At 34.9% G+C, this 24476-nt stretch overlaps 1 protein-coding gene across 1 annotated transcript in view; it reads right to left on the bottom strand.

The window, feature by feature from the left end:
- Nucleotides 1-24476, bottom strand: part of Otogl (otogelin like) — a 132888-nt gene that overhangs the window by 51967 nt on the left and 56445 nt on the right. Inside the window, exons 23-31 of the mRNA XM_090328305.1 lie at nucleotides 23779-23941; nucleotides 20952-21059; nucleotides 19604-19742; nucleotides 14024-14158; nucleotides 8673-8825; nucleotides 7666-7785; nucleotides 4641-4757; nucleotides 1519-1675; nucleotides 573-599 (exon numbers count right to left, since the gene is read on the bottom strand). Coding sequence (XP_090184431.1) covers nucleotides 573-599; nucleotides 1519-1675; nucleotides 4641-4757; nucleotides 7666-7785; nucleotides 8673-8825; nucleotides 14024-14158; nucleotides 19604-19742; nucleotides 20952-21059; nucleotides 23779-23941 — 1119 coding nt within the window. The remainder of the gene's footprint in view (nucleotides 1-572; nucleotides 600-1518; nucleotides 1676-4640; nucleotides 4758-7665; nucleotides 7786-8672; nucleotides 8826-14023; nucleotides 14159-19603; nucleotides 19743-20951; nucleotides 21060-23778; nucleotides 23942-24476) is intronic.

The raw sequence follows: 24476 nt of genomic DNA, 5'->3' as shown, positions 1-24476 counted from the left end.
TTGTTCTCAGGCTAACTTTGAACCTTGATCCACAGATCTCAGCCTCCTGAGTAGCTAGGATTACAGGCATGAGCCACAGCTCCCAGCTGCCACAAATAAATAATTAGCATAACCACTATGCAAAGTTGTTGAATTTCATCATTTTCACTGTGTCTATATGTATCAAAATAACACATTATAATCCATACAGATGTATTATTCTCAAGTAAAAGTAAAGTTGAATTTAAACAATTTGAACAATTCAAATGTGTATATAATGATAATGTGCATATACCTTTGATATGTCTTTTATCCCTTTGACATAAAATTTTAGACTAATAATATTTATTCATTCATACTATTCAAAACTAATTATTGAGGACCTTTAAGTACTGAGAGCTTGAGCTATACAATATTTTTCAGGGAGTAAACTTTAATATGCATGTTTAGAAATGTAGGCAAATTTGAAAAATTGAAGGCTTTCATAAAATTATAAGTTAAATTATTTACATCCAAAATTATTTAACAGTTTTAAAATGAAACCATATATAGTATAATTCAATAGTGATATTCATTATTAAAATGTCACATACCTTCATTGTAATATTCACAATCAAGTGCTAAAAGAAAAAAGAATAAGTAGTAAGCTACATAAACACTTATCTAAATAAATACATATCCCTGTGTACGCCTCCTTTGGACCAAGAGGATTTTTAAAGTGAAATGTTGCAATAAATATATTGCATGCAGTAATTTCAAATGCAAGCAAATAGACCCAATAATTTAGTAACATCCATCAGGGAGTTGTCCAAATCATAATCTGTTTATCAAATGACTAACCTACACAAGTAAAGATAATGATTAAAGAGCCGAATATGAAATCAAATCCAAGACAATTGGGAGGAAATGATTCTTATAACTAAAAAGGTGACCATTCCAGTCATAAAAGAATTGAAATCATGAACAATTTCTTTGTGTGTCTTGTGTATTTCAAACATTTCAGGAAGATTAGTCAGACATAACAGACATATACTACAATTAATAATTGCCAAGGGAATATAAAATTTAGACATTTAAAATCACTTCCATGCCAGTGGGTCTATCATAACACAATATATACATTCCTCCTTCTCTTCTCCCATCGCCTCTTCTTGCTCCTTCTTTTGTGGACCTCGTGTCCTAATTCAGGAGCTTGTTCATTAGGTAGGTACTTTACGACTTGAATCATATTTCCAGCTCTTTGTGTTTTGGTTATTATTTTTAATAGGATCTCAATTTGTGTTCAAGACAGTCTGGGTCCTATCCTCCTATTTAAGCTTCTCAAATTAGTTGGATGACAAATGCATGCCCCCATACTCAGATGATTTTTTTTTTACTGGTTCACATAGGATGTCATGATTGTTTCCTGAGTGGGATTCAACCACCATCCTCCCAAGATCCACATCCCAAATCCTGGGATTACAAGAATGAATCACTATGGCCAGCAATTTAGACATTAGAAAGTGTCCCCCTTAAGTGTTCTCTACATAGAGTACTCACCACATACAGTGGGTGTTCTCCAGTGAATCGCTACCCCTTCCTGACAACACTTATAAGCATAAGCTGCTACACTAGTGCACAAACATTCACAGTCCCCACCAAGATTGCAATTGCAGGTATCTTCATGGCAGTTTTTGGCAAAAGAGGTAACATCAATCTGAAAGTGTAATGAAAAATGACATGATTTCAGTAAGTACTAACTTTAAAACTCAAACTTCTAAGAGGAAATTAATTGGCAGTTTTGGGGGAGCTCGAGGTTTTTTGTTGTTGTTTTGGTTTTGGGGTTTGGGTTTTTTAATTTTCATTATTTAACATTGCCACCTAGAGGGTTCTTGTCGTTTCAAAACTCTACATTGCAAAAAAAAATTTTTAAAGAAAGGCAGAAAGGAATTATTAGGCAGCTGTCATATCCAAGAACTATCAAACAAGTAATAAGAATAACAAATAAATACCATTTCAACATCTGTGTCAAAACAGATTTGTATATTTGAAGATACTTTGTTTCATTGTTGGCATCATCACATGGCATTAAAAGCAGAACATTTTCTGCATCCAGTCTGTTCTTTCCATCAGTTACCATACTTATGTTTTAGTTTGCTTTTGGCTGAAGCACGTAAAGAAAACCATGCCTACCCATGCATACAATTGGAAAAGGACTCTTTTAGTGTCTTGCTCAGGTAACTGTGACACTTACTCAGGCTATAAACTCCAAAAGAGAATTCCTTCTTTAAGATTAATGTAAACCTGAAACTATATCAACAAGCTTCATATGTTGATATGTTAAAATGCTTTGGTATAGCACGTCTAAGCAAGGGTCTTTTGCTTCTATGTGATTAAGATCATACATTGGTCATTTGGAAAATGCACTGCCTTATGCAAAACTTCTATTAATGCATTTAAATATATATAATATCAATGAATCACCTTCATAAATATAGTTAACTATATTATCAAAAATGTTAGTAAGTATCACAGCACCTTCAAGTCATAGTGATAGATACATATTTTACAAAGTTCTACTTTTCATTTGAAAGTTGAGATCTTCCAAGGACAAAAAACTCTCCCTTCCCTTAATGACCCAGATTTAATCCCACTCATTTTCAAGCAAATATCTACCAGATAACCTTGTCTGAATAACATATTTGTCTAGAATTTGACATTCTTCTTTCTCTTTTTTCCCATATACTTTTATTGTAATTAATAGAATGGTTACATTATATTCACCAGATAGAAGGTACATTACTTCACAAACATTGATACCCTTTCTCATGTCATGGTCCGCATTTCCCTCTCTCCTCCACTCATCTTGATTTCTCCCCTTCCCTATCCAATTTTAAATAACCAATTAAGAAAATACAGAATATATCAGATAACAAGGTGAAATACTGTAACAATATGAGATAACCAAGGGACAGCAAAAGAGATGAGAGATAGCATAGTACATTAAGAACAACAGTCACTCATTTTATGGCTTTTGTTTCTATGTCCTGGAGGTCCTTACATTTAGTGTCACACTGTATGGCCTTATGTATCTAGATTTTACTCTATTGTAAATCTCTGCTAGGAAAGCCTGAGGTTCCTACTAATTATGACAAATGAGGGAAACCATTGAGCCTATGTTCCTTTGAGTCTGGCTTACTTCACTTAATATGATTTTTTCTAAGTCTTTCCATTTCCTAACAAATGGGGTGATGTTGTTCTTTCTGACAGCAGCATAGAATTCCATTGTGTACAAATACCACATCTTCTTGATCCACTCAACTGAGGGACATCTGGGCTGGTTCCATATCTTTACTATGGTAAATAGTGCTGCAATGAACATCACTGTGCTAGTGGATTTAGTAACCACACAACGGACAAAGGCCTCATATCTAAAATATATCAACAGCTCAAAAAATTGAATCACTGAGAAACTAATCTCCAAAGAAACAACCATCCCATTAAATGATGGGCCAAAGACTTAAAGTCTTCTCTGAAGAAGAAACAAAAATGGCCTATAGATACATGAAGAAATGCTCAACATCTCTGGCCATAAAAGAAATACAAATCAAAACAACTCTAAGATTCCTCCTCACTCCACTTAGAATGGCCAGGATAAAGAAATCTACTAATGACAGATGCTGAAGGGAATGTGGCCAGGAGGGATCACTACTACACTGTTGGTGGGAGTGCAAACTCGTTTAACCACTACGGAAAGCAGTATGGCAGTTCCTCAAAAGACTAAACATAGAACTCCCCTATGACCCAGCAATTCCACTACTTGTCATTTACCCAATCATCCAGAAACAAGGACATATTAAATCTTCTTTCTCTTTTAAAGTATAAATCTACACAGGAAAAAGGTAGCCAAGTTAGCTCACAGCTCAAAAATCCCAAGACAGTCCTTCCTCAAAGCAACTAATATATCTTGATATGCTTCAGGAAGGCTTCTAGACTTCTACAAATACATTAAACTGCTTTCAAAACTTCTGTCAGGTGTAACATCATGTGTGGGAAAGAAGTTTTGAAAGTTAAGTTTCAGAATAATATTCTGGCAATGTGCGCTTAAAACAACTTTAAGTGTCCCAGTAGTGAATCTGTGAAACTATACTTTGGGTTAAGGAGAAGAAAGTCCAAATGGGGAATATTCCCCTAAAACTAACATTCATGCAAGTAGATAAGAATCACTTCCCTGGGACACTACTAATTGGGCAAAAGTTGGTAAGTTCTGATTTCAAAAACTGAGTTCAGTATACTGAATGTCTGTGATTCCAGCTAAGCAGAAAATGGAAACTGGAGGCTCAGTGTCTAAGGCCACAGCCCAACCAAAGAATGCAAAGTCTAATCAGAAAAATAACTAAAGCAAAACAGGCTGCAGTCATGGCTCAAGTTCTAGAGCATCTGTTAATCAAGTGTGAAGCCCTACCAGAGCTCCACCCAAAAAAAGAAAGTAAGGAAGAAAGTTACTATATAAGTGTGTTACTTCTACAGAAAACTGCTCTTAGTAAGTCCTCCTAAAGATATCTCAGTGATAATCTGAAAAAAAAGAGTCCTAGGAAGCTAAGTTATTTGTCTCTCATCTGCATGTTACAGATGCAGCTTTACTTTTGAACATTTGGGAACTTAGGGAAGGATTCACTTACCACATTGCGACAAGGAGCAAAGACATCACTGTACAAAATGGAGCATTCTTTCTTGGCATAAGGAAATTTATTTTGATGAGCCTCACAGGGTTTCATTGCTTCGACTGGATCATCACACTGTTGAGATTTTAAAGAGAAAGGAGTATCTTTTTTTTAATGCATGTTCCAACTTAGGAACAGCCTCTTCTTTTTTCCCATATATTTTTATTGTAATTAATAGAAGGGTTACATTATATTTGCCAGATAGAAGGTGCATTACTTCACATACATTGATACCCTTTCTCATGTCTTGGTCCCCATTTCCCTCCCCCCCGATCCCCACCCCTCATCTTGTTTTCCCCTCTTCCCTATCCAATTTCAAATAACCAAATACAAATATATCCATTATATCAGATAACAAAGTGAGATACTATAACAATATGAGATAACAAAGGGAGAGCAAAAGAGATGAGAGATAACATAGTACATTAAGGATAACAATCACTCATTATATGGCTTTTGTTTCTATATCTTAGAGGTCCTTTCATTTAGCGTCATACTATATGGCCTTATGTATTTAGGGTTTTGCTCTATTGCAAATCTCTGCTATGAGAGACCTAGGTTTCTACTGATTATGACAAATGAGGGAAACCATTGAGCCTATGTTCCTTTGAGTCTGGCTTACTTCATTTAATATGATTTTTTCTAAATGAGAAAAGAGTATCTTACAGACAGGATTTCTCAAAGAGACACCTAGATAAACTTGCATACTCCATTTCTGTCAGTGACATCTAACATTCTCATCCGCTGAGATGGGCTTCACCTACATTTGCTTTCATCCATATATGGTTAATAGTATTTGTCATCTTGAACAGCCACTGAGTATTAAAAAGCCTAGTAATATTAGAGACAGAGTGGAAAGGTACTGACTTTTTTCTTAAGTGCAGCATTTGCACAACAAATGCTATGAGCATGAGCCTTGTTCTGTCAATACTTACCTCTCCTGTTTCTGTCACAGTCTGTCTTCCTAGGAATTGTATTAATGTCTGTACCACCCCAATTGCTCCTAAGCACTACTTCCCAAATCTACTTCCCTGAAACTTCCCTGAGGAAGAAGAGATCCCCCACCACCCAGGGACTTCTTCACTATTAAACCTAAAGGAAGCTTGGCAATCTGGGAAGCTTGACTTTTTGTGCCGTAGATTCTGCTTAAAACTCGGCCCTTCTTAAATGTCTTCTCATTTGGTTTCAGCAGCACGACTTGTGAGTTTCTGTTGCTGCCATTCTCCAACCTCCAACTCCCTCCCCTCTAGACAAACTTTTGTTCTTAAACTTTAATTTTCTCATTCAATGCACATGCCATGAGTTTCACAACCTAAATATACTATTTATTGTCTGATCACTTTTTCATCTCTGACCTTCTTTCTGTATTTCTAAACTGGTCACCTAAGTATCTCTCAGGCACATCTCACATGTTCTAAACTGTACTGTTCTCACATCTGGGATGCATATCTGAAATTTCTGAAGCCCAAAAGTAGGAAACATTCTTGACCCTTACAAAAACTACACTTCTTCTACAATTATTCAACTGAAAGGATTACTTTCATCTTTAATGAAATTTGAGTTCATTTTCATTAAACATACAAGCTGTCATTTGTACATTTATATGTGCATATTTGCAGTTTGCTCACCACCACTGATAATGTTCTAGCTAGCATGTTAGAACCTTGTGCCCCTGATAACTTGCAAATCTGTACCTTGCATTCCATCTATTTCTCCAGATTAAACTATTAACCACAATTTTATTGATTGTTTTGGAATTCATTTTATGCACCCTAATCTATCCATTCTCACACTTGTGAGACAGCTAATCCCTCTTTTTGCTATCTTCTCTTCCATATAATTTACCCTCCCACCCCTGTAATTCTTAAAGAATTCATCCTCAGATCATCTTCTCCAGGGACATTCCTGACTGTATCCTATATAGTATCAAGTCCTAATTTGGATCTGGGGTTTTTTTTTTTTTGTTAATTCAACATTCAAGGTGTGTTCCACTGAACCATACTTGATTAAAAATTTATAACAAAGTATAATTTCTTAGTAAGCAACTAAGAAACCCTTCCAACATATCCCTCTTTTTTAGGTACATATGGCCTCAAGTAATCCTTAAAAAAAGTATCAAATAACTTTTTAATATTTTCCCAAAGGTAGCTGACCACACATTCTTTCCTGTATGCACACAGGTGGGCGCGTCTTTTTGTTGTACAACGTTAACAAAGCTCATGTTAAAAGACAAACAATGTTGAACAAAAAAACAAAACAATGTTAAAAGACATTCTGCTTTTATTTAGTCATTGCTTCTTAAAAATGCAGATATAGCTGGGCATGGTGGCTCTTGTTTGAAATGCTAGCTACACAGGAGGTTGAGATCTGAGTATTGTAGTTCAAAGCCAGCCCAGGCACTAAAGTCTAAAGACTCTTATCTCCAATTAACCACTAGAAAACCAAGAGTAGGGCTTGGCTCAAGGGATAGGGCCATAGCCTTGAGCTGAAGAGCTCAGAGACAATGCCCAGGCCCAGGAGAGGGGCAGTAGCCTTGAGCTGAAGAACTCAGGGACAGGACCCAAGCCCAGAGTTCAAGCCCCACGACAGACAAAAAACTAAATAAAAAATGCAGATATATCAGCAACACATTTTTCTATGGTCAGGAAAATATGAGCAAGAAATATAAATTTGACAATAATCTCCGCTACATCTTGGCTACGTAGTATACAACGTGACACAGGTCACCTGACCTCACTGAGACTTGACATCTTCATCTATGGTATTGACATCATATGTTTGCAATGAAAGTTTGTCACTGAATTGCATTGGAAGAGAAATCTGAAAATTCATCAACCATGAATAACTGTAGACTGTTATGAGAAAATATTAACATGAATATACGTAAAATGAAAATTAACATGTTATTCTAAGAATAAAATTTTTGAATAAAAGAAGTTGAAAAGTATGTTGCTTTATTCTAAAATACATATACTTAACTCACCTGTCCTAATGCCCAGCTATCTCCAAATACCTGAGCATTTCGCACTTCCAAGTTATTAGATGTGGTCATATCATTTGAAGTACATTTGTCAAAGTTCCCACAAAGTCCTGACAGTTTATTCTAAAGCAAAAGATAAATATCATGAAATATTTTATATTTAACACTTACAGAATCATTCATAACCACAGTTTGAAGAATTAAAAAATACAGATAATAACTTTGAAAGCAATTATCTACAAAGAAAAAGTTGACGAAAGTTGCTTTTTCTACCTATTTAATTTAACTCTGATTATTTACCAGCCTCCAAATCTTTTACTAATTCATAGCTACAAACATTGTAGCACTGATGATACTAATAAATGAATAAATCAGAAAAAGTATAATCAGACACTATTTTATACATATATACATTTTGTAAGTATATATGTAATTGTGTAAGTATATGTTTCATAAGTATATATGTCTAGATATGCTTGTACAGACTTGTAACACTATTAAGTCTATTAAAATATTCTGAGGGTGGGAGTTTGGCCTACTAGTAGAGTGCTTTCCTGGCATGCACAAAGAGCCAGGTTTGATTCCTCAGTACCACATACAAAGAAAAAAGCTGGAAGTGTTGCTGTGGCTAAAGTGGTAGGAATCTAGCCTTGAGAAAAGTCCAAGGACAGTGCTCAGGCCCTGAGTTCAAGCCCCACAACTGACAAAAATGCTAAACAAAATGCAGAAAATAAACTGTAACAAATAAATCTAACTATACTACAATCAAATCACATACCAAAGCTGAAGGACAAAGGAAATAAATGATTAATCTAGGAAACCTTAAAAAATATACTGTTAGGTGAAAATAAAAAGAATCAGAATTCATAGCACTGGATTCTAGTTGGTAACATTCTCCACAGGGGTTTGTTAAATAATTCTGAAAATATTTCATTTTTCTTCCTATCAAACATCAAAAAATAAACATTGTTTCATCTTATCCTTCTCATGTGTAGGTTAGATCGACTTACTTTCCATTGTGGTCCCACTTTGATATGGATAGTTGTCTTTTGATCCCAAAGAATAGTAACGTCTTCTTCTGGGAAGTACACCACTGTATAGTACCCAGCCTTCCAAAGCTGGTAGGTAGGTTTACTTTCTAGAAAGAAACCTGATCGTTTCTTCTGAAAATAACAATAATAATAATAATAATAATAATAATAATAATAATAATAATAATAATAAATAAGGGTTGCCTGTTCTCTAGCCTGAATGAATAAAATATATAAATATCTTCCAGTCACTCCCTATGTGCTAGTATTATTCCTTGGTCATGTCCTTTCTGAGATTAGTAAGAAAGCTCAAAGGCATAAAACAGGAAATCCATAAGACTGATAATCAGATGCAGACTTATAGAAGGACTAAACATGCATAAAGGTGAAATAGTTAAGAAGAACACAAAAAAAAACATAAATGGCTAGGAAGGGCATTAAGGAAAGAGAGAGAATATGGGTGACTCTTAAAGAGATTAGGATAGTCCCTTTTACCTTTAACAAGGTAAAACTTTATACAAATTAAGGAATAGCTGAGAGTGATAATGAAGAAGTTGTCCTAGGCAGAAGAAATGGTTTAAATGAAGTTTAGGGGAAGAAATGTCCAAGATATGTTCAGGACTAGAAAATAGTCATCAAAGGGCTCTGGCATGGATTACCTGATTGCCTGATACCTTCGCAGCCACATTACCCACAACAGAGTAACCAGCCTAGGTGCAAAATATAGTCTGCAAAGTGAAAGGGAAGTGACATACTATGGTTTGTATATTTAAAGAAAATGTCTATGTATACTTAAAGAAAATAATACGCATGCAAAAGCAGATGAAATGCACTAGGAAACTAGTGAGTTCCTTTCTCAGACAGTGAGAATGTGAAAACAGGATATGCATCCAAATGTAAGTATATTGACTATGACCTTGAAATTAACTCAAATAATAGCTTTTAAAATTCATTATTGTGTCATGGTAGGTAAAACTAATTTACCCAGAAGCAGAATAAAAATACGAAGGAAATATGAAATTCTTTCCTCACTTTTCTCTCCAAAGTAATAACCAAGCATAGCTTGAGGATATTCCACTGCAGTGGCCTTTAAATATTTCAAAGGACAAATGAAATAAACCTCATTATATCCATAAGATCTTTTCAGTCGTGTGCCTTTCCTCTTCCACATGTAGCCTCACTGCCCAGAACTGCACTTCAGCTGCCTGCTTCTCTGTCTCTGCCCAATGACTTAAATACTCTGTCTGTGGTATAGAGACAGGGCAAGGGGAGAGAGGCCCCCAGACCTCATTGTCTTTAAGCCAGGCCCTTAACATTGTCTGCACTCTCCTTGGGAATATCCCCGTGCCCAAGACAGCAAACCATTAAATGGGTTTTAAAAGAAAGAAGAAGGAAGAAAAGAAAGAAAGAAAGAAAGAAAGAAAGAAAGAAAGAAAGAAAGAAAGAAAGAAAGAAAGAAAGAAAAGAGAGAAAGAGAGAGAGAGAGAAAGAAAGAAAGAAAGAAAGAAAGAAAGAAAGAAAGAAAGAAAGAAAGAAAGAAAGAAAGAGGTGGGGAGGGAGAGAGGGAGGGAAGAAGAGAGAGAGAGAGAGAGAGAGAGAGAGAGAGAGAGAGAGAGAGAGAGAGAGAGCGAGAAAGAGAGAGAGCGAGAGAGAGAGAGAGCGAGAGAGAGAGAGAGAGAGAGAGAGAGAGAGAGAGAGAGAGAGAGAGAGAGAGAGAGAGAGAGAGAGAGAGAGAGATCATGACAGGCCAAGAAAAAAAATGAAACAAAGAAGTTTTGTTGTTGATGTCTTTGCTGTAACAAGTGACCCACAATGTTTTCATTTTGGGCCCTGCAATGTGTGTAACCTGATCTGCCACACAGGTACTCTTTACCAGATAAAGCTTTTTTAAAAACTTGTTTGTTTTCATTACACTTAGTAGTAGCTAATTGTTCAACTCATCTTTGACGTTATTGTCTTTACTTACATGTTAGTTTTAAGTTAGTTATCAAGATGCAAAAGATTAGACAGGGAAGTTTACTGCAAGAAACAGTCCTTTTCCTTCAAAGGAGCTAAAAATTTTTACTTCATGTGAGAATCATGGCATTTAAACAAACTCTGGTGGTTTTAGAAAGCTAAGGTAGAAATATAGTTAATAAAAGCAAGTATGATTTGGATAAACAACATATATTCCTTATGTGTCTGACTGAATTAGGATGGCATGTTTATCTTTAAAAAAAACAGATTTTCCCCCTTTCCATGGATAAACCATGTATTTGCCATGAATAAATGGACATTATTTTTGCTTATGATTTTTACTTACAGTCTTCTATAAATATCCATTAGTGGGGGATTTATTAGAACCAAGTGATTTTTGCGACTTTTCTCACTCTAACTTCATTGGTTATATCCTATCTAAAGACAATTCACAGCACCCACATATGGGTAGAAACTGAAAGTTACACAGTGCTGTAATTACCACTTTAAGAATGTGTTAAACCTGTCTGTGAGTATTTACCATTTTCTCTTTGTTTTTTTTTTTGTTTAAGCACTGTGGTCATAAAGATAACTTTCACTTATAAATGAATATTCAGCTAATGGCTAGGCCAGAATCCTGTAATTATTTTTTTAAACATGTTAGCATGATTGAAAAAGCTCTATTTTGTCTAAAGTATGGTCATTTTCTAGTTGGTTTCAATGCTTCTACCTGAGATATAAGCTGTTTTTTAAGAAGTGGTTTTCCAGCCTTAGTATGAGAATTTGGGGTACACTACAAACCTTATCTATTGCAGTTATTAAGGCAGAACATGAAAGCAGCACATATGACAAATATTGCACATGGTTTTAATGAAGATTTGCATACCAAACTTAGATAAATGGTATTCTGAAGCCTGGAAAAAGGATCATTTTTAAGATCATTTTAAAGGACCATTTATCAGATTATATATAGTAAGCCTGCCTTGCAGTTTTGGTCAAGTATGATAAAAATTAAAGAAACAGTTTTTCAAAAGCAAAAGCTACAAATTCCTGTGTGTACACTGGGCCACTCACTTGATGCAGAAAAGTTCTCTCTTGGTTACTGATTGATTTTCTTAAAAACATTTTATGATCTATGAAGTGCTCCTTTGGCCTTGATTTTGTAAAAATACGTTAGCCATCCAAAGAGAAAAAAAAAGGCAAAAGCCAGTGTGGTAAAGGAAAATGTCAGATCTTTTATGGAAGTCAGGTTCTTTTTTCTCACATTTCTATTAGCATCATTTAGCTGCACATAGAGGTTTCATTTTGACATACCTTGTAATAGGTAGTATGTATGTCTATATACAATGGACCTTGAATAGACACCCTGCCTCTGTCACTCTCCTTCATTTCTTCTCCCCCACTTTCTAAACTGATTTCAACAAATTCCATTATTCTATATTAATGCAGATACATCAATATTTTCAGCCACATTCACTCTCTACATTTGCCATCTTGGCTTCTACTTGTGTCTCAAATCTCTAACCAGAAACTTATGTCATTCTGAAAATCTTGTATTTATGGAAAAATCTTTGATTGATATTGTTTGGTCCTTAGAAGTATAGTGGCTTAATGGGGGGGAGAGAAATGGGATTATAGAACTAAACTTTATGTATCCTATGAACTCAGTTTTCCCCCGTCAGCAGTCCTCTCCTAGAAGAACAATACCCGTGGGGGTCAATATGCTTCTCATTTCCAAAAGTTCCTGATGTTTCAATGCCTTAATGTTATGTAAGGACTTCCATGGTGTAGACCCAGCCCTCTTGCCAACTGTTCTTAACCCCTGCCTCATAAGTTACAATTGAGATATTCCTCTAGAATTTCTTCATTTGCTATCTGCCCTTTGCCTTTTATCTCATATACTCAGCTTAAAACAAACCAAACCACTTGCACTCATCCATCCATGCCAATTTTTTTCTCCCAACTGTACTTCCTTAAACATGACCATTCGCTATTGACATCCTGCTCCTGTCTTCATCTAGCCAATACCCACTTATCATTTAGGATGTAGTTCAGATTGTTTCATTCAGAATATGTCTTCTGAGCCTTCAGTATTAAGAAGGAAGAAGGAGCAGAAGAGTACAATTTCTTGAAATCTGTTATTTCACATTATCATGAAAATCCTCAGTTGAGCTCAAGATTGTGAGTTGATAACCATCCAAAATTTACAGATGGGAAAGCTGCCGTTTGAAGAAGTCATGAAACGTGTCTTGTATGGCACAGCTAGCAGGTCATAGAACTACTATCTCCAAAGCCTATGCTCTAAGTATATTAGGTTGCTTTTAGGTATCCTCAGATGTTCCAATAAGAGCTGTTATAGACTCCTTCCATGGCACAATGTGCTGCAGATCTTTATTTACTTGGATGTATCACTCACACGAATGCCAGTCAAAGGCAGGCATGGCTCACAGTTATGGTCCCAATACCTACCGTGGGTTATGATATATAGAAAACATTGTGAGAGGATGAATGAATGAATCAAAGTTACTAATGTTTTTAGATTTGTGGGGGCTCTAAGGATAAATAGATTAATGAAGTTAATCCAGGTTGTTACACAACTCCAATGTAATCAAGAGACATGGACAACCACACAAGAACTTCTCCAAGGACTAATACAAATGATGTATTATGGTGATGAAATAGGGTACTTGAAAGCACAAAGAGGAGCTTCCTGAAGAAGGCAAGACATGGTGCATCAGAATATGTCAAACTGAAAGTCATACCAAGGGAGAAGCAGTGGCATTTCATGAAGGAATGGAGATAAAAGACTATAGAGAACACAAAAGCTAAAAGAAGGGACAGGAAGGTGAAAAACAGCTACTTTGACAAGGCTGTGTAAGAACAATGGAAAGGCATCTGGAAGCACTTTGAACATTTTTGAAGCACTAAGCTGAATTCCCATTTTAGTAAAGAAATGGGTAAAGCTGAGAAAGATGGGGGAGAATGATGGAATGAGTGACACTGAGCAGGATGCATCATACTCATAATGTGATACATTCATTGACTAGAAACCCCTGCTGCAACTACTTGAAGATAATACAAAATGATGGAAAAAAAAGACAAGCCATGCTAATTACAGAATGTGAAGAGGGATAAGATAGAACTTGGAAGTACTGAAGCAGCCTACAAAGCAAGTTCTAATTGATGGCCATGAAAATGAAGAAAAAAATGGGGATGCAACAAAGTGAAGTACCAACAGAAGAAATGGGTAATATAAGGTTAAATTTACATTAAAAATCTTGTAACTGACATAAACAAATATGCAAAATATTTCATTCTATCTTTCGTATTCTCAGGACAAACTAAAACGCCCCAAAAAGAAATAATTCACTAACCTGTTTGAAAGGAGTATCATTCAGGTAAATTTCAGTGTCCCCAACTGAAATCAGAACACTTTTAGAACAAACAATATCATTGTCAAAGCACTTCTTATTCTGGGAAATCACAGATATATCTGAATCATCTGTACTCTGAAATGTCAAAGATATTTTATTAATATACACATTCAGTATCCATAACTTTTATTTATTTTTATTACCAATCTTAAGATCCAAATTTATAATGGGTTCCATTAGAACTGAAAATCATTCTACTTCTAAAATCAACATAAAAATTACCTTAATCTAATTATGTAAAAATATTTATAGAAAAAAAAATAGTTCAACATTTAAATACTTGCTTGTGATATCACTACTAAAAATTTGTCCTAGCAAAGAGTTTTACCCATTTTTAACTCAAGTTTATCAACTATTATCATCATTTTCTTTTATCAACAAATAACCAGCAAGTCAACCAGTCACTTAATGGAATCTTAGAATAACTATTGTCAATCAAGCCCACATACATTTTACTTCATTTTAGAGAGTTTACAGGCTGAATAGCTTTTGCACTCAAGTTAGAAATAAAGTAGGTACAAAACTATGGTATACATGAGTAAATTAAAAATGCATATCCGTGGACCGGGATTTTGGCCTAGTGGTAGAGTACTTGCCTAGCATGCACAATGGCCTGGGTTCAATTCCTCGGTACTACAAACATAGAAAAAAGCCAAAAGTGATGCTGAGGCTCAAGTGGTAGAGCTCTAGCCTTGAGAAAGTCCAAGGACAGTGCTCAGGCCCTGAGCTCAAGCCCAAGACTGGCAATAAAAATAAAAATAAAAATAAATAAAAATGCATATTCCTCACAGGTGTTGATTTGAGCCTGATATATGATACCTAGTTTAATTCTTATGATAACCTTTAATTTTATTTGTATGAGTTTTTTACCGATCAGGAAACAATTTAAGAAGGATAATTGATCATCTAAGTTTTCTTAGACAAATAAGTACAGGGACAGAAGTCAACATCGTGAACTGTTTTGAATTGTTTTTATACCACTAGTGAAGAAATTAAGGACAAATCTTGCATTGTTTGAGGAGAAAAATCAACATCAGGCTACAAGGAATCTTAAATTTCAAAAGGCATTATTGAGCATCCACAGGCTAAATCTAAGCTTTCTTTAGACCCTCTCTCCCAACTTTACATTCCGTCCACAGACTATGTTCCAAAGAATCAAGTTCTAACTTTGTCTCCCAGTTTCACAAATGGCTGCTCAGATTTTGAAGATTTTGGAAATTCATTATAAAGTATTGTATTAAGTATCTGTATATTTTATTTTTAATCAACAACTAACAATTTGTCAATGTACTTATAAAACATTATGGTACAGAGACACAGTGTGGAATAATTAACATATTAATGATCTCATTATGTATATTACTTTTCTAGGAAGAAAGTCATGAGTTTCTGGCAAATTTCCAAATTGTTCTCTTCTCAAAAGTTGGAAGCTACCACTTGACAAGACATTTCACTAACTTGGGAATAGCTAGAATTTCATCAAAAGGGAGGGAAAGAATGTGATATTTCTCTTTGGACTGAATGCAATTTTCAAATATTTGCATAGATTTCCCGATGCTTTTCCCTTGTAAGGATACATAAATGAAGTTTGGTTGCATAGGGAGAAAAGGCTACTAAATCCTTAGAAGTCAGATAGGAATTCATGTAAATTCTTCACACATAGTTTCTCACATCACTAGTAACATACTAGATCAATATATTTCCTAGTTTAGTCACACACTTCCTAACTTTTTAGTAATTACTTCAGCCTACTACCTAGAAATTAGATTTTCAATGAATGGTGTTGATGGAGGAATTAATATTTTTCTCTGTGATTCATTTTTCCTTGGTAGGCGCTGAACACTTTTGCTTCCCCTTAAACAATTCTTTCACAAAGCACTGCCGAAATTTTGAAAAAGTAGAATAATAAGAACCATTAAGATGATTATAGCATCGTGTTGCTCAAAAGAATAATACCACACTTCATGCTTTCATGAATGGTTTTCAAGGAAGAAAGAAAATACACAATTCAGAGATTTTGTTTTGCTCTTACTATTCAGAACAGTTGTTCTATTAAAGGATGAGAAATGCATGTTGCAAAGCTTCTATTACCATTTAATTTCTATTCTTATTCATCAAAATGCTTCAATGTTATCTCCATTTTATATTAAGTAAAACGTGTCAAGAAATATTCTATGTTAGATGGTCTGTCTTATACACTTCTGTGTTTTGCTGACAGAAATCTGAAACAACAGAAATGTCTAAGAGTTGTGCTTCTACAATTTCTATTTCTAATCTATTTTAAGTTAATATCAGGTTTGGAAATAAAGCCAGAGGGTTGCTAGGCAACATAGCAAGTAATGATTACAAAGCTAGAGGAAAAGGGTCAATATCGGTTTGTTACATGAGTTGCTCAACCCCTTTAATCTCTTTATTCTGAATGCCTTGATAGAGGACATTTCCTCTTAATGATTCCAAAACCTGAACTGTCAGCACCTGTCAAGTTGTATATTAATTAGTTTGTTACATGTCAATCTCAGTACTTGGTCACATGACAATTCCAACCCCTTTAAAAAAACCTCTACAGACATGATAGCCTACGGGTCAACAAATGAATAAACAAGTTCTGTATCTTCAAGTTACTTTGAGACCACAGCCTACCAGTAGTTTTATAGAGGAAACACATGAAGAAATATAGAAATTGTATAGAATATAGAAATTGTCCAGTGAATAAACAGTGTGATTAGAATGAGCGGGGACCAGAATCAGTACAGCCACCTCAGGGATGACGAAGCAAGAGAGACCTCCAGGGAAAAAAAAAGAAGGGGAAGAAGAAAGATAATTGAATTTTGCATCTAAGTAGTTATTGACTTTTGTGATGATGTATTCATATGAGTTTTGTAATAAAATGAAAAATGTATTCATATGAGTTTTGTAATAAAATGAAAAATATAACTGTCCTCTGCCTGGGGATTTTAATCAACAGGAATTGGAAAGAAACTAGTTTAAAAAGAAGAAAGAACTGAATCCCCATTCAGAGAGGAGACTCCAGATTCTGGAGTGGCAGGAAGTAAATGAATGATGATGGCAGCCATTCTATGTGCTCACAGGAAATATTGACTCTCTCAGAAGAAACAGATGCCTTTCATAGGAGCTTTCTTAGAGGATGTAGTAATCAAAGAAAACTGATGCAGGAGCAAAACCAAGCACTGGCATAATCATATTTCTTGATCCTAAGTTGGACTGGATTGGTTAATTACTAATACGTCTTTGCTATACAGTATTCCTATTCCATAACCAACTAAAATGTCTGGGGTAAATTTTTAGTTTTGTGTTTGGTTAGATTAGTTTAGCTTTGTTTTGCAGTCCTGAGGACCAAACTCAGGGCCTTGATAAACCCAAACACTTTTTGTTGTTTTTGTTTGGGCTTTTTGGTTTTGTAGCTTATCATGTTATCTTTGGTGAATTTGTCCTCATACATTTTGGCCCCATTCTCATCCTATTCATTTTATTAAAAGTTCCCATGGCAATGTAATAAGAAATAAGATATTGTGGTAATTTAGTATTAATAGTGTGGAAGTATTGCAGCAAATATGCTTTCCACAAATAAAAATACAGGATTAGGAAAAGGTAAAGCAGAGAGTAGTTACTGAGTTCATCAGATTCTCATCATTCTGCACAATACCTTGAGGAGGAAAATGAGGAGAAGAAAACAAGTTCAACCTAACCATTGAAACTTACATTTTTCTAGAATAAATCTGCCCTCTTAAGAGTATACGTAGTAAATATCTTTATTAGTTTATACTTACTACACATAAGCTTGTTTGTTAAGTAATAATTCAAGAATTAAAATGTTGAAGAGATATAGAAATGTGCAGATGATGAAGCAAGGATAAGATTTTAAATTCTTTAGGTAGATAGTTGTAAATGTATTTTTCACATACAAAGTAAAAATAGTTTAGCAGAATTTTTGCCATACTAATTGGAATTATTCCATAAAAGTATGTATAGTGTACAGTACCTCATGGTAGTGGTATTAAGATAATATTGTCAAGAAACTTCCTTTTCATGAATTTCATTTTAAAGTCAATTTCACAAAAACTTTCAAAAATAATAAAAATCAATGCTTTGTTATTGTTTCAAATTCATTCCATCCCTACTTGTCAAAATATGGTTCAAAGACATAAAGCAATTGATGAATTATTAAAAAGTCAAAATTCATGTCCCTTCGGAGTTCTTATAGAGACAATTTATATTCTAAAAGTATCCCGAGGGGTGTGCACTAAAACCAGAATTCATATACTTCATCATGGGTGAATTTATCATAGACAGAAATGTATCAGTGAAAAAATAACTGAGTTTAAATTTGTTTTCTTGGCACACATAATTGGAATATAATTACCTATTTCATTGTGATATAATAGCTCCAAAACCAATAAGGACAAATCAGTGTAAGCTAGAAACTTTCTTTGAGAGCAGAGGACATCAGATACAGATAATACACTATGAAAAGACAGGAGAAAAAAAAAAGCAACCTCAGACTAGCAAAAGCTTTTTATATGAAACAGACCATATTTAGAACCATGAAGAGTATGTGGCTAGCACAATCTTAACCACAGACTTTGTGGTTCTTTATGAGAAACGACAATAACAATATCAGTAGAAATATTAATGGAATGAAACTATTTGTGTTACGGAGGAACTTGAGCTAGAGAAAGACAGCCTACAAGTGAAAGGTTAAAAGTATACTTATTGATTTGGAAGTTACCAGTCCGTAGGTGTAGCTAAGATCATAAGCATAGGTGAAGACATCAAACATTAGAAAGAAGGGCAGCACAAGCCAAGAGCTCTGTCAACATTTAATAGACTGCACTATGTTCCCATCAGAGCATTCCTCTCTTGTGAAACCAGCATGACTAAGATGATTCTTGCCCTAAAGGACTTAACTCTAAAGTCATCTTCCTTATGCAAGAGGAAAAGAGCAACAATCCAAAACAGGTAACAAAAGAATGATAGAGATAACAACATATAAATGAAAATAAGAATTAGACATAAATCAGCCTGAGGCATATTGAGAATGAAGCTTTTTCATTCAAACACTTAAGTTATTAAGTATTTTTAAATTCATAATCTAAACTTGAAGGAATGAGAAATCCTAATTTCAAATATTTTTTCTAAAACTCACAGAATACATACACATATATATATATTACTATGCCTTTCAAAAAGAATCACACACACACACACAGTAGGAACCTGCATGCCATTGTCTATGATTGTATGCATATAAAACTTCATTCCCAGATATTTCCTTATAGGGAATTTCATGTCTTTCATACAAAGAAATGTGATAGATTAAAATAAAAGCAAGAGCAAATGTTACTATTCATTTTTATTTAACGGAAGTAATAGAGTAATTTTAACTAACTGTGTCATGTATGTTTTGTTAATGATTTATGAATTTGTGATGTCAGATATCACCATGACATTTTTACCTTTTCTTTATGCAAATTCAAGTAGAAATGAGGAATTGTTATTTACCTTAAGCAAAAACACCTGACAGTCACTGACATAGTCATATTCCAGTCCATCAAAAGAATGGTAATGCCTGTCTCCATATACTGTACACACTGCTGGACATGGGTAATATGTGCAATTGAACATTCCTCGTCGACAAACACTATTAAAAAAAGAGAGATAACATGATACACTTTACCAAGAAATCTGTTATGGTGTTTTTCAAGAGACATAAATGATGCTCAACTGTATCCTGTAATATTTGAAATATTTGCTTGCACTGAAGATACAGCTCAGCAACAAAAACTTGCCTGGTAAATTTGAGGCCCTGAGTTCAAAACCAACTACTGCAGAGAAAGCAACAGAAAGAAAGGAGAGAGAGAGAGAGAGAGAGAGAGAGAGAGAGAGAGAGAGAGAGAGAGAATGGGAGAGGAGAGAGAGAGAGAGAAAATGAGAGGGGGGAAGCATTTTCTCAGCCAATGATCCTTAGAAATAGTGCCAACTTATTGGAATAAATGAATTAAATTTGTAAGTTAGGCATAAACTTATACTTCATCTAAATATAATAAGTCATCAAAATTAAGCCAAGTTTGTCAGTCACATAGAAAATAGATAATGGAATGAAAACTGACCATCTAAATCTGCTAATAGTGCCAGGTGCAGTGTCTCACGCCCTAATCCTAGCTACTCAGGATGCTGAGGTCTGAGGATGGCAGTTCAAAACCAGCCCAGGCACTATAGGCCTGAGACTTCTATCTCCAATTAACCAACAGAAAACCAGAAGTGGTGCTGTGGCTCAAGGGGTAGTGCACTAGCCTTGCACTGAAGAGCTCAGGGACAGCGCCCAAGCCCAGAGTTCAAACCCCACAACCAACAAAATAAAGAAAGAAAGAATAAATAAATAAATCTGCTAGTAGTCAAAAAGGAACACTATCATCTTCTGTATTAACATTAACTTAATAAATAAGCAGACACTGCTTATTTATGAAAATTATATGTAAGTCATTGTGGGGTTTTTGAAGGGGAGAATCACTTCTTTACCAGCCTTCCATTAAATGTGATCTGTTCTTTCAAAATGTAACCTTAAAATGGTGCCTCTTGAGATATTTTTTTCCTTTTCAATTCCCAAATTGCTCTGTCACATTCTTTCCTTCTTGGCTCAAAAAGTATGCACAAAAACAGGAGTAGCTGTCCATTAATATCTGGAGCCTTTAAAATCTTGCTTACTTGGCATGCCTTGTTTTGTCTTTGTGGGGGTTTTTCTTGCTTTAAAATTCTACTTACTGGTACTTTGGCATAAAGTAAAATCAGCTAGACAACTGAAATGAATTCAGTTGCTCAAAAGAGTTGTGAACTAAATGGATCTGATTACCACGTGTAACATGGTGTTGCAATGACTTCTCCAGAGAGGTATTCCCAGTCTTTCCAGATGCACGGGCAGCTCTCAGGAACATAGCACTTCCCTTTGTGCTCTGCCATTCTTCCAAATGAAGACGGAAAATGTGATTAGTAAAAACTTCTAGCTTTCATTTCTTTAAAAAAGATAATCATTAATCCTGTCATTTTCCACACTGTTTTCTACATGCTCATGTTTACAGTAGCTAAGACAGAGTCTGGCCCATCAGAGTTTAAGCTGTTGTAAGGTGAGAATACACAGAAGCCGCATTATGAGAGGTCAAACCCTGAAGTCTTTATTAGACCACTAGTGACTGCATGGTGGACTCCTGCCTCAATGACCAGTAGGCAACAAATATACTTAACACAGATAGGAAACAGGCCAGAGAGGAAAGAAAGAACAAACACGATACCGACAAGCTAATTCAGCATCAAAGGGGAAGCTCAACTGGGACCTCCTGGTGAGTGGAGAACAGCCAGGAGACAGGCCATAGGACATGAACATGGAGACATGTGGCATGGCATAATGGTGCCTATGCTCATCTGGGCCTAAATAGGGTCAGGCCAGGTCAAGGTCACAGGACATTCCCACTCCCAGGCACTAGATTGACAGGTGTAGTAGTCTGTCAAGTGTGCAGCCCTGTCCTTAGGGATTCAGACATGTTCCTCACCTGGGAAGTGGTGGCTTCACCTTTCCCCACCAGGTAGACAAGATGCCAGATTCTCCCATTAACCATATGGCCATGATGATGCCTGCCAGACCTGACCTCCTTACTTCAAAATAGTCCTTCACATCTCTACACATTCCTCCTTACAAACCACAGCACCACATACATTCCAGTAGCATTCTCCCCACCGCCCTATACTATGCAATGAATTGAGGTAGATGGGTGGGGCCAGAAAGGATGGGGAGGACAACGAAAGGGATGAAATTGATCAAGATACATTGAACTCACAAACACACATGTTGCATTTTTAAGGCCTTTGTACAACTAAAGAAAATTAAAAAATAATAAAAGTAGGGCCAGGAGGGTGGCCTAATGGCAGCGTGCTTGCCTAGTGTATACAAAGCCCTGGGTTCAATTCCTCAGTACCACATACACAAAATAAAAGACAGAAGTGGTGCTGTGGTTCAAGTGGTAGAGTGCTAGCCTTGAGAAAATCCAAGGACAGTGCCCAGACCCTGAGTTCAAGCCCCAGAACTGGCCAAAATAATAATAATAATAATAATAATAATAATAATAATAATAATAATAATAAACAAAGTCTAGGCAAATGACCACCAAATGTGATTTTTTTATTGTTTGGTCACATAGTACAACTAAAAATAGAAGTCTATATTTCTAATAATGTGAGCTATTCTACAATGAAGTAAACATTTAGACAAGGAGGTATCTGTTTTCACTATTAGCTATTATAAATCTCTATAAATGTAACAATATTTGATAGACCAGAAAACTGTGAAATGGATAAACATTTTCTGCTATAGGTTAAACAGGCCAATTAAAAGATTCTTTCCATTGAATAGTTAAAATATTTGAGCAGTTAGAATTATTTAATTGGTAAAATACTTTCTACAAATGTGTTAAAAACAAAATAAACATATTATTTTTATTAATGCATTATTTTGAATGTTAGTTTCATTTAGTGTTACCTTATACCATGAAAATATACCTAAAGACATCTGTGAATACAAACATTAAAGCATACAAATTTACCAAAAAAATCAACATTAATATGAAATTAAATTCAGTGTCAGTTAATTAATTTTGATGTTATAAAATATGTAAATATGAAATTGAATAAATACATATATGTCACAATATTAACTTTTTAAATATTCTGAAAATTCTTTTCTCAAAGCATCTTTTATAAATAATTTAATGATAGTAAGTATTAGAGTAAGTATAGTAACTGTATATTACAAATATGCTTTAAATATGTAAGATAGTAAAGCAATGTACATATTGTACTTTAAAATAATTTATTTAATATTCATTATGAAATAAGAATTTTAAAATAATGTTATAAAAATAATTGTAACAAAATAATAAAAATAGCTACTAAAATATATAAAATGTATAGCTTTCCTGCATTTCTTTTAAAATGCTATAATTTGATATTATGAAAAATAACATAGGTCCAGAAATATTGGTCAGAAATGGAGCATTTGCTTAGCATGTATGAGTCCTAAGTCCAAACCCCAGTAGCACAAAAAAAAAACAATGATATCATTATATCAAAGTCTGGAATCTTCTTGCTTCTTTTCTTAACTAAACATAGCCACATTTTTGTGTGTGCTTGACATTCCCTATCATATTTCTTCTTCCATGGCACTGTGCTTCCTTACACAGTTGATAAGCTTTAAACTAAATTCCACCTAGGAGAATCAGGATTACTGAATCATACTGATGTCTGAGTGAAGGTGAATAAAGGACTTAGATATGTAAATGAGGTTTTATATCAATAGATTTCCTCCTTTTGGACTAATAAAGCCTTCCATTCTGTAATTTCTCCTCTTTTGTTATTTTTTTCTTTTCCATATATTTTATTGTAATTAATAGAAGGGTTACATTATAGTCACCAGACAGAAGGTGCATTATTTCACATATATTGATACCCTTTCTCAGTATGTAAAAAGTCTTTGTGATACTGAAAGTAAAAGATGATCTTGACTTACAGATTTTTGAGAAAAAAAAAAACAAGAATCGCATCACATAGTTTAGGAAATGAGAGGGGAGGGAGAGAGAGAGAGGGAGGGGGCGGGGGGAGGGAAGGAGAAAGAGAGAGAGAGAGAGACTCACCCTGCTGCACAAACACAGCCACTTATACAAGGTGAAGAAGGGGCACAAGTGAAGTTCATGGCCAGGTTTGCACACGTTGTCTCACAATTTATGCCACCAGCTGGCAATGCAGGGTCAGGAAACCTGCAGTCAAAATATTCCTTTCCTTCTGGACAGGCATGAGCTTCAGAGGTAAAGCACAGATGAAATGGCCGAAACTTCACACTCATTCCAGGTACAAATAATTATAGAGACATATATCTGTCATCTAAACAAAATTCCCTATAGAGCATTTTGTTCATTATGAAGAGACTGCTGTTATTGTTAGTATGTGGCTTTTAGGAGACGAGCAAGCACATGGAGTTTTTTCAGTTACCAGTGCTTCTGAAACCTGTTTTGAAACTGAAAAGCTTAGCAGCCTTCTATAAGAAAATACCTAAACAAATGAACACGTGGCATACAGTTTTCTGCAGTCAATGAATAGAGGATGTTGATTAATTCAAGTGTATCTTATTAAGTTTTTCAGCTAAATTATAGGTCAATATTTATACTTTTACAAAGTTGCAGTGAGCATATGATACTACTAGAACATGCTTCACCGCTCAATCATTATATTCATCAGTCTTCAATGTACTGTGCAGTACTCATATAACTATAGGCAGAACAGGAGATTCATTTTGTTCCTGAAAGCTTGCAGAATCTCAAGAATCAAATAAGGT

Source organism: Megascapheus bottae, chromosome 2 (genome assembly GCF_031878675.1).
Source record: "Megascapheus bottae isolate mThoBot1 chromosome 2, mThoBot2.hap1, whole genome shotgun sequence".
NCBI classification, from domain to species: Eukaryota; Metazoa; Chordata; class Mammalia; order Rodentia; family Geomyidae; genus Megascapheus; species Megascapheus bottae.
Note: the sequence above shows the minus strand (reverse complement) of the source record. Positions and strands in the feature narration are given on the sequence as shown.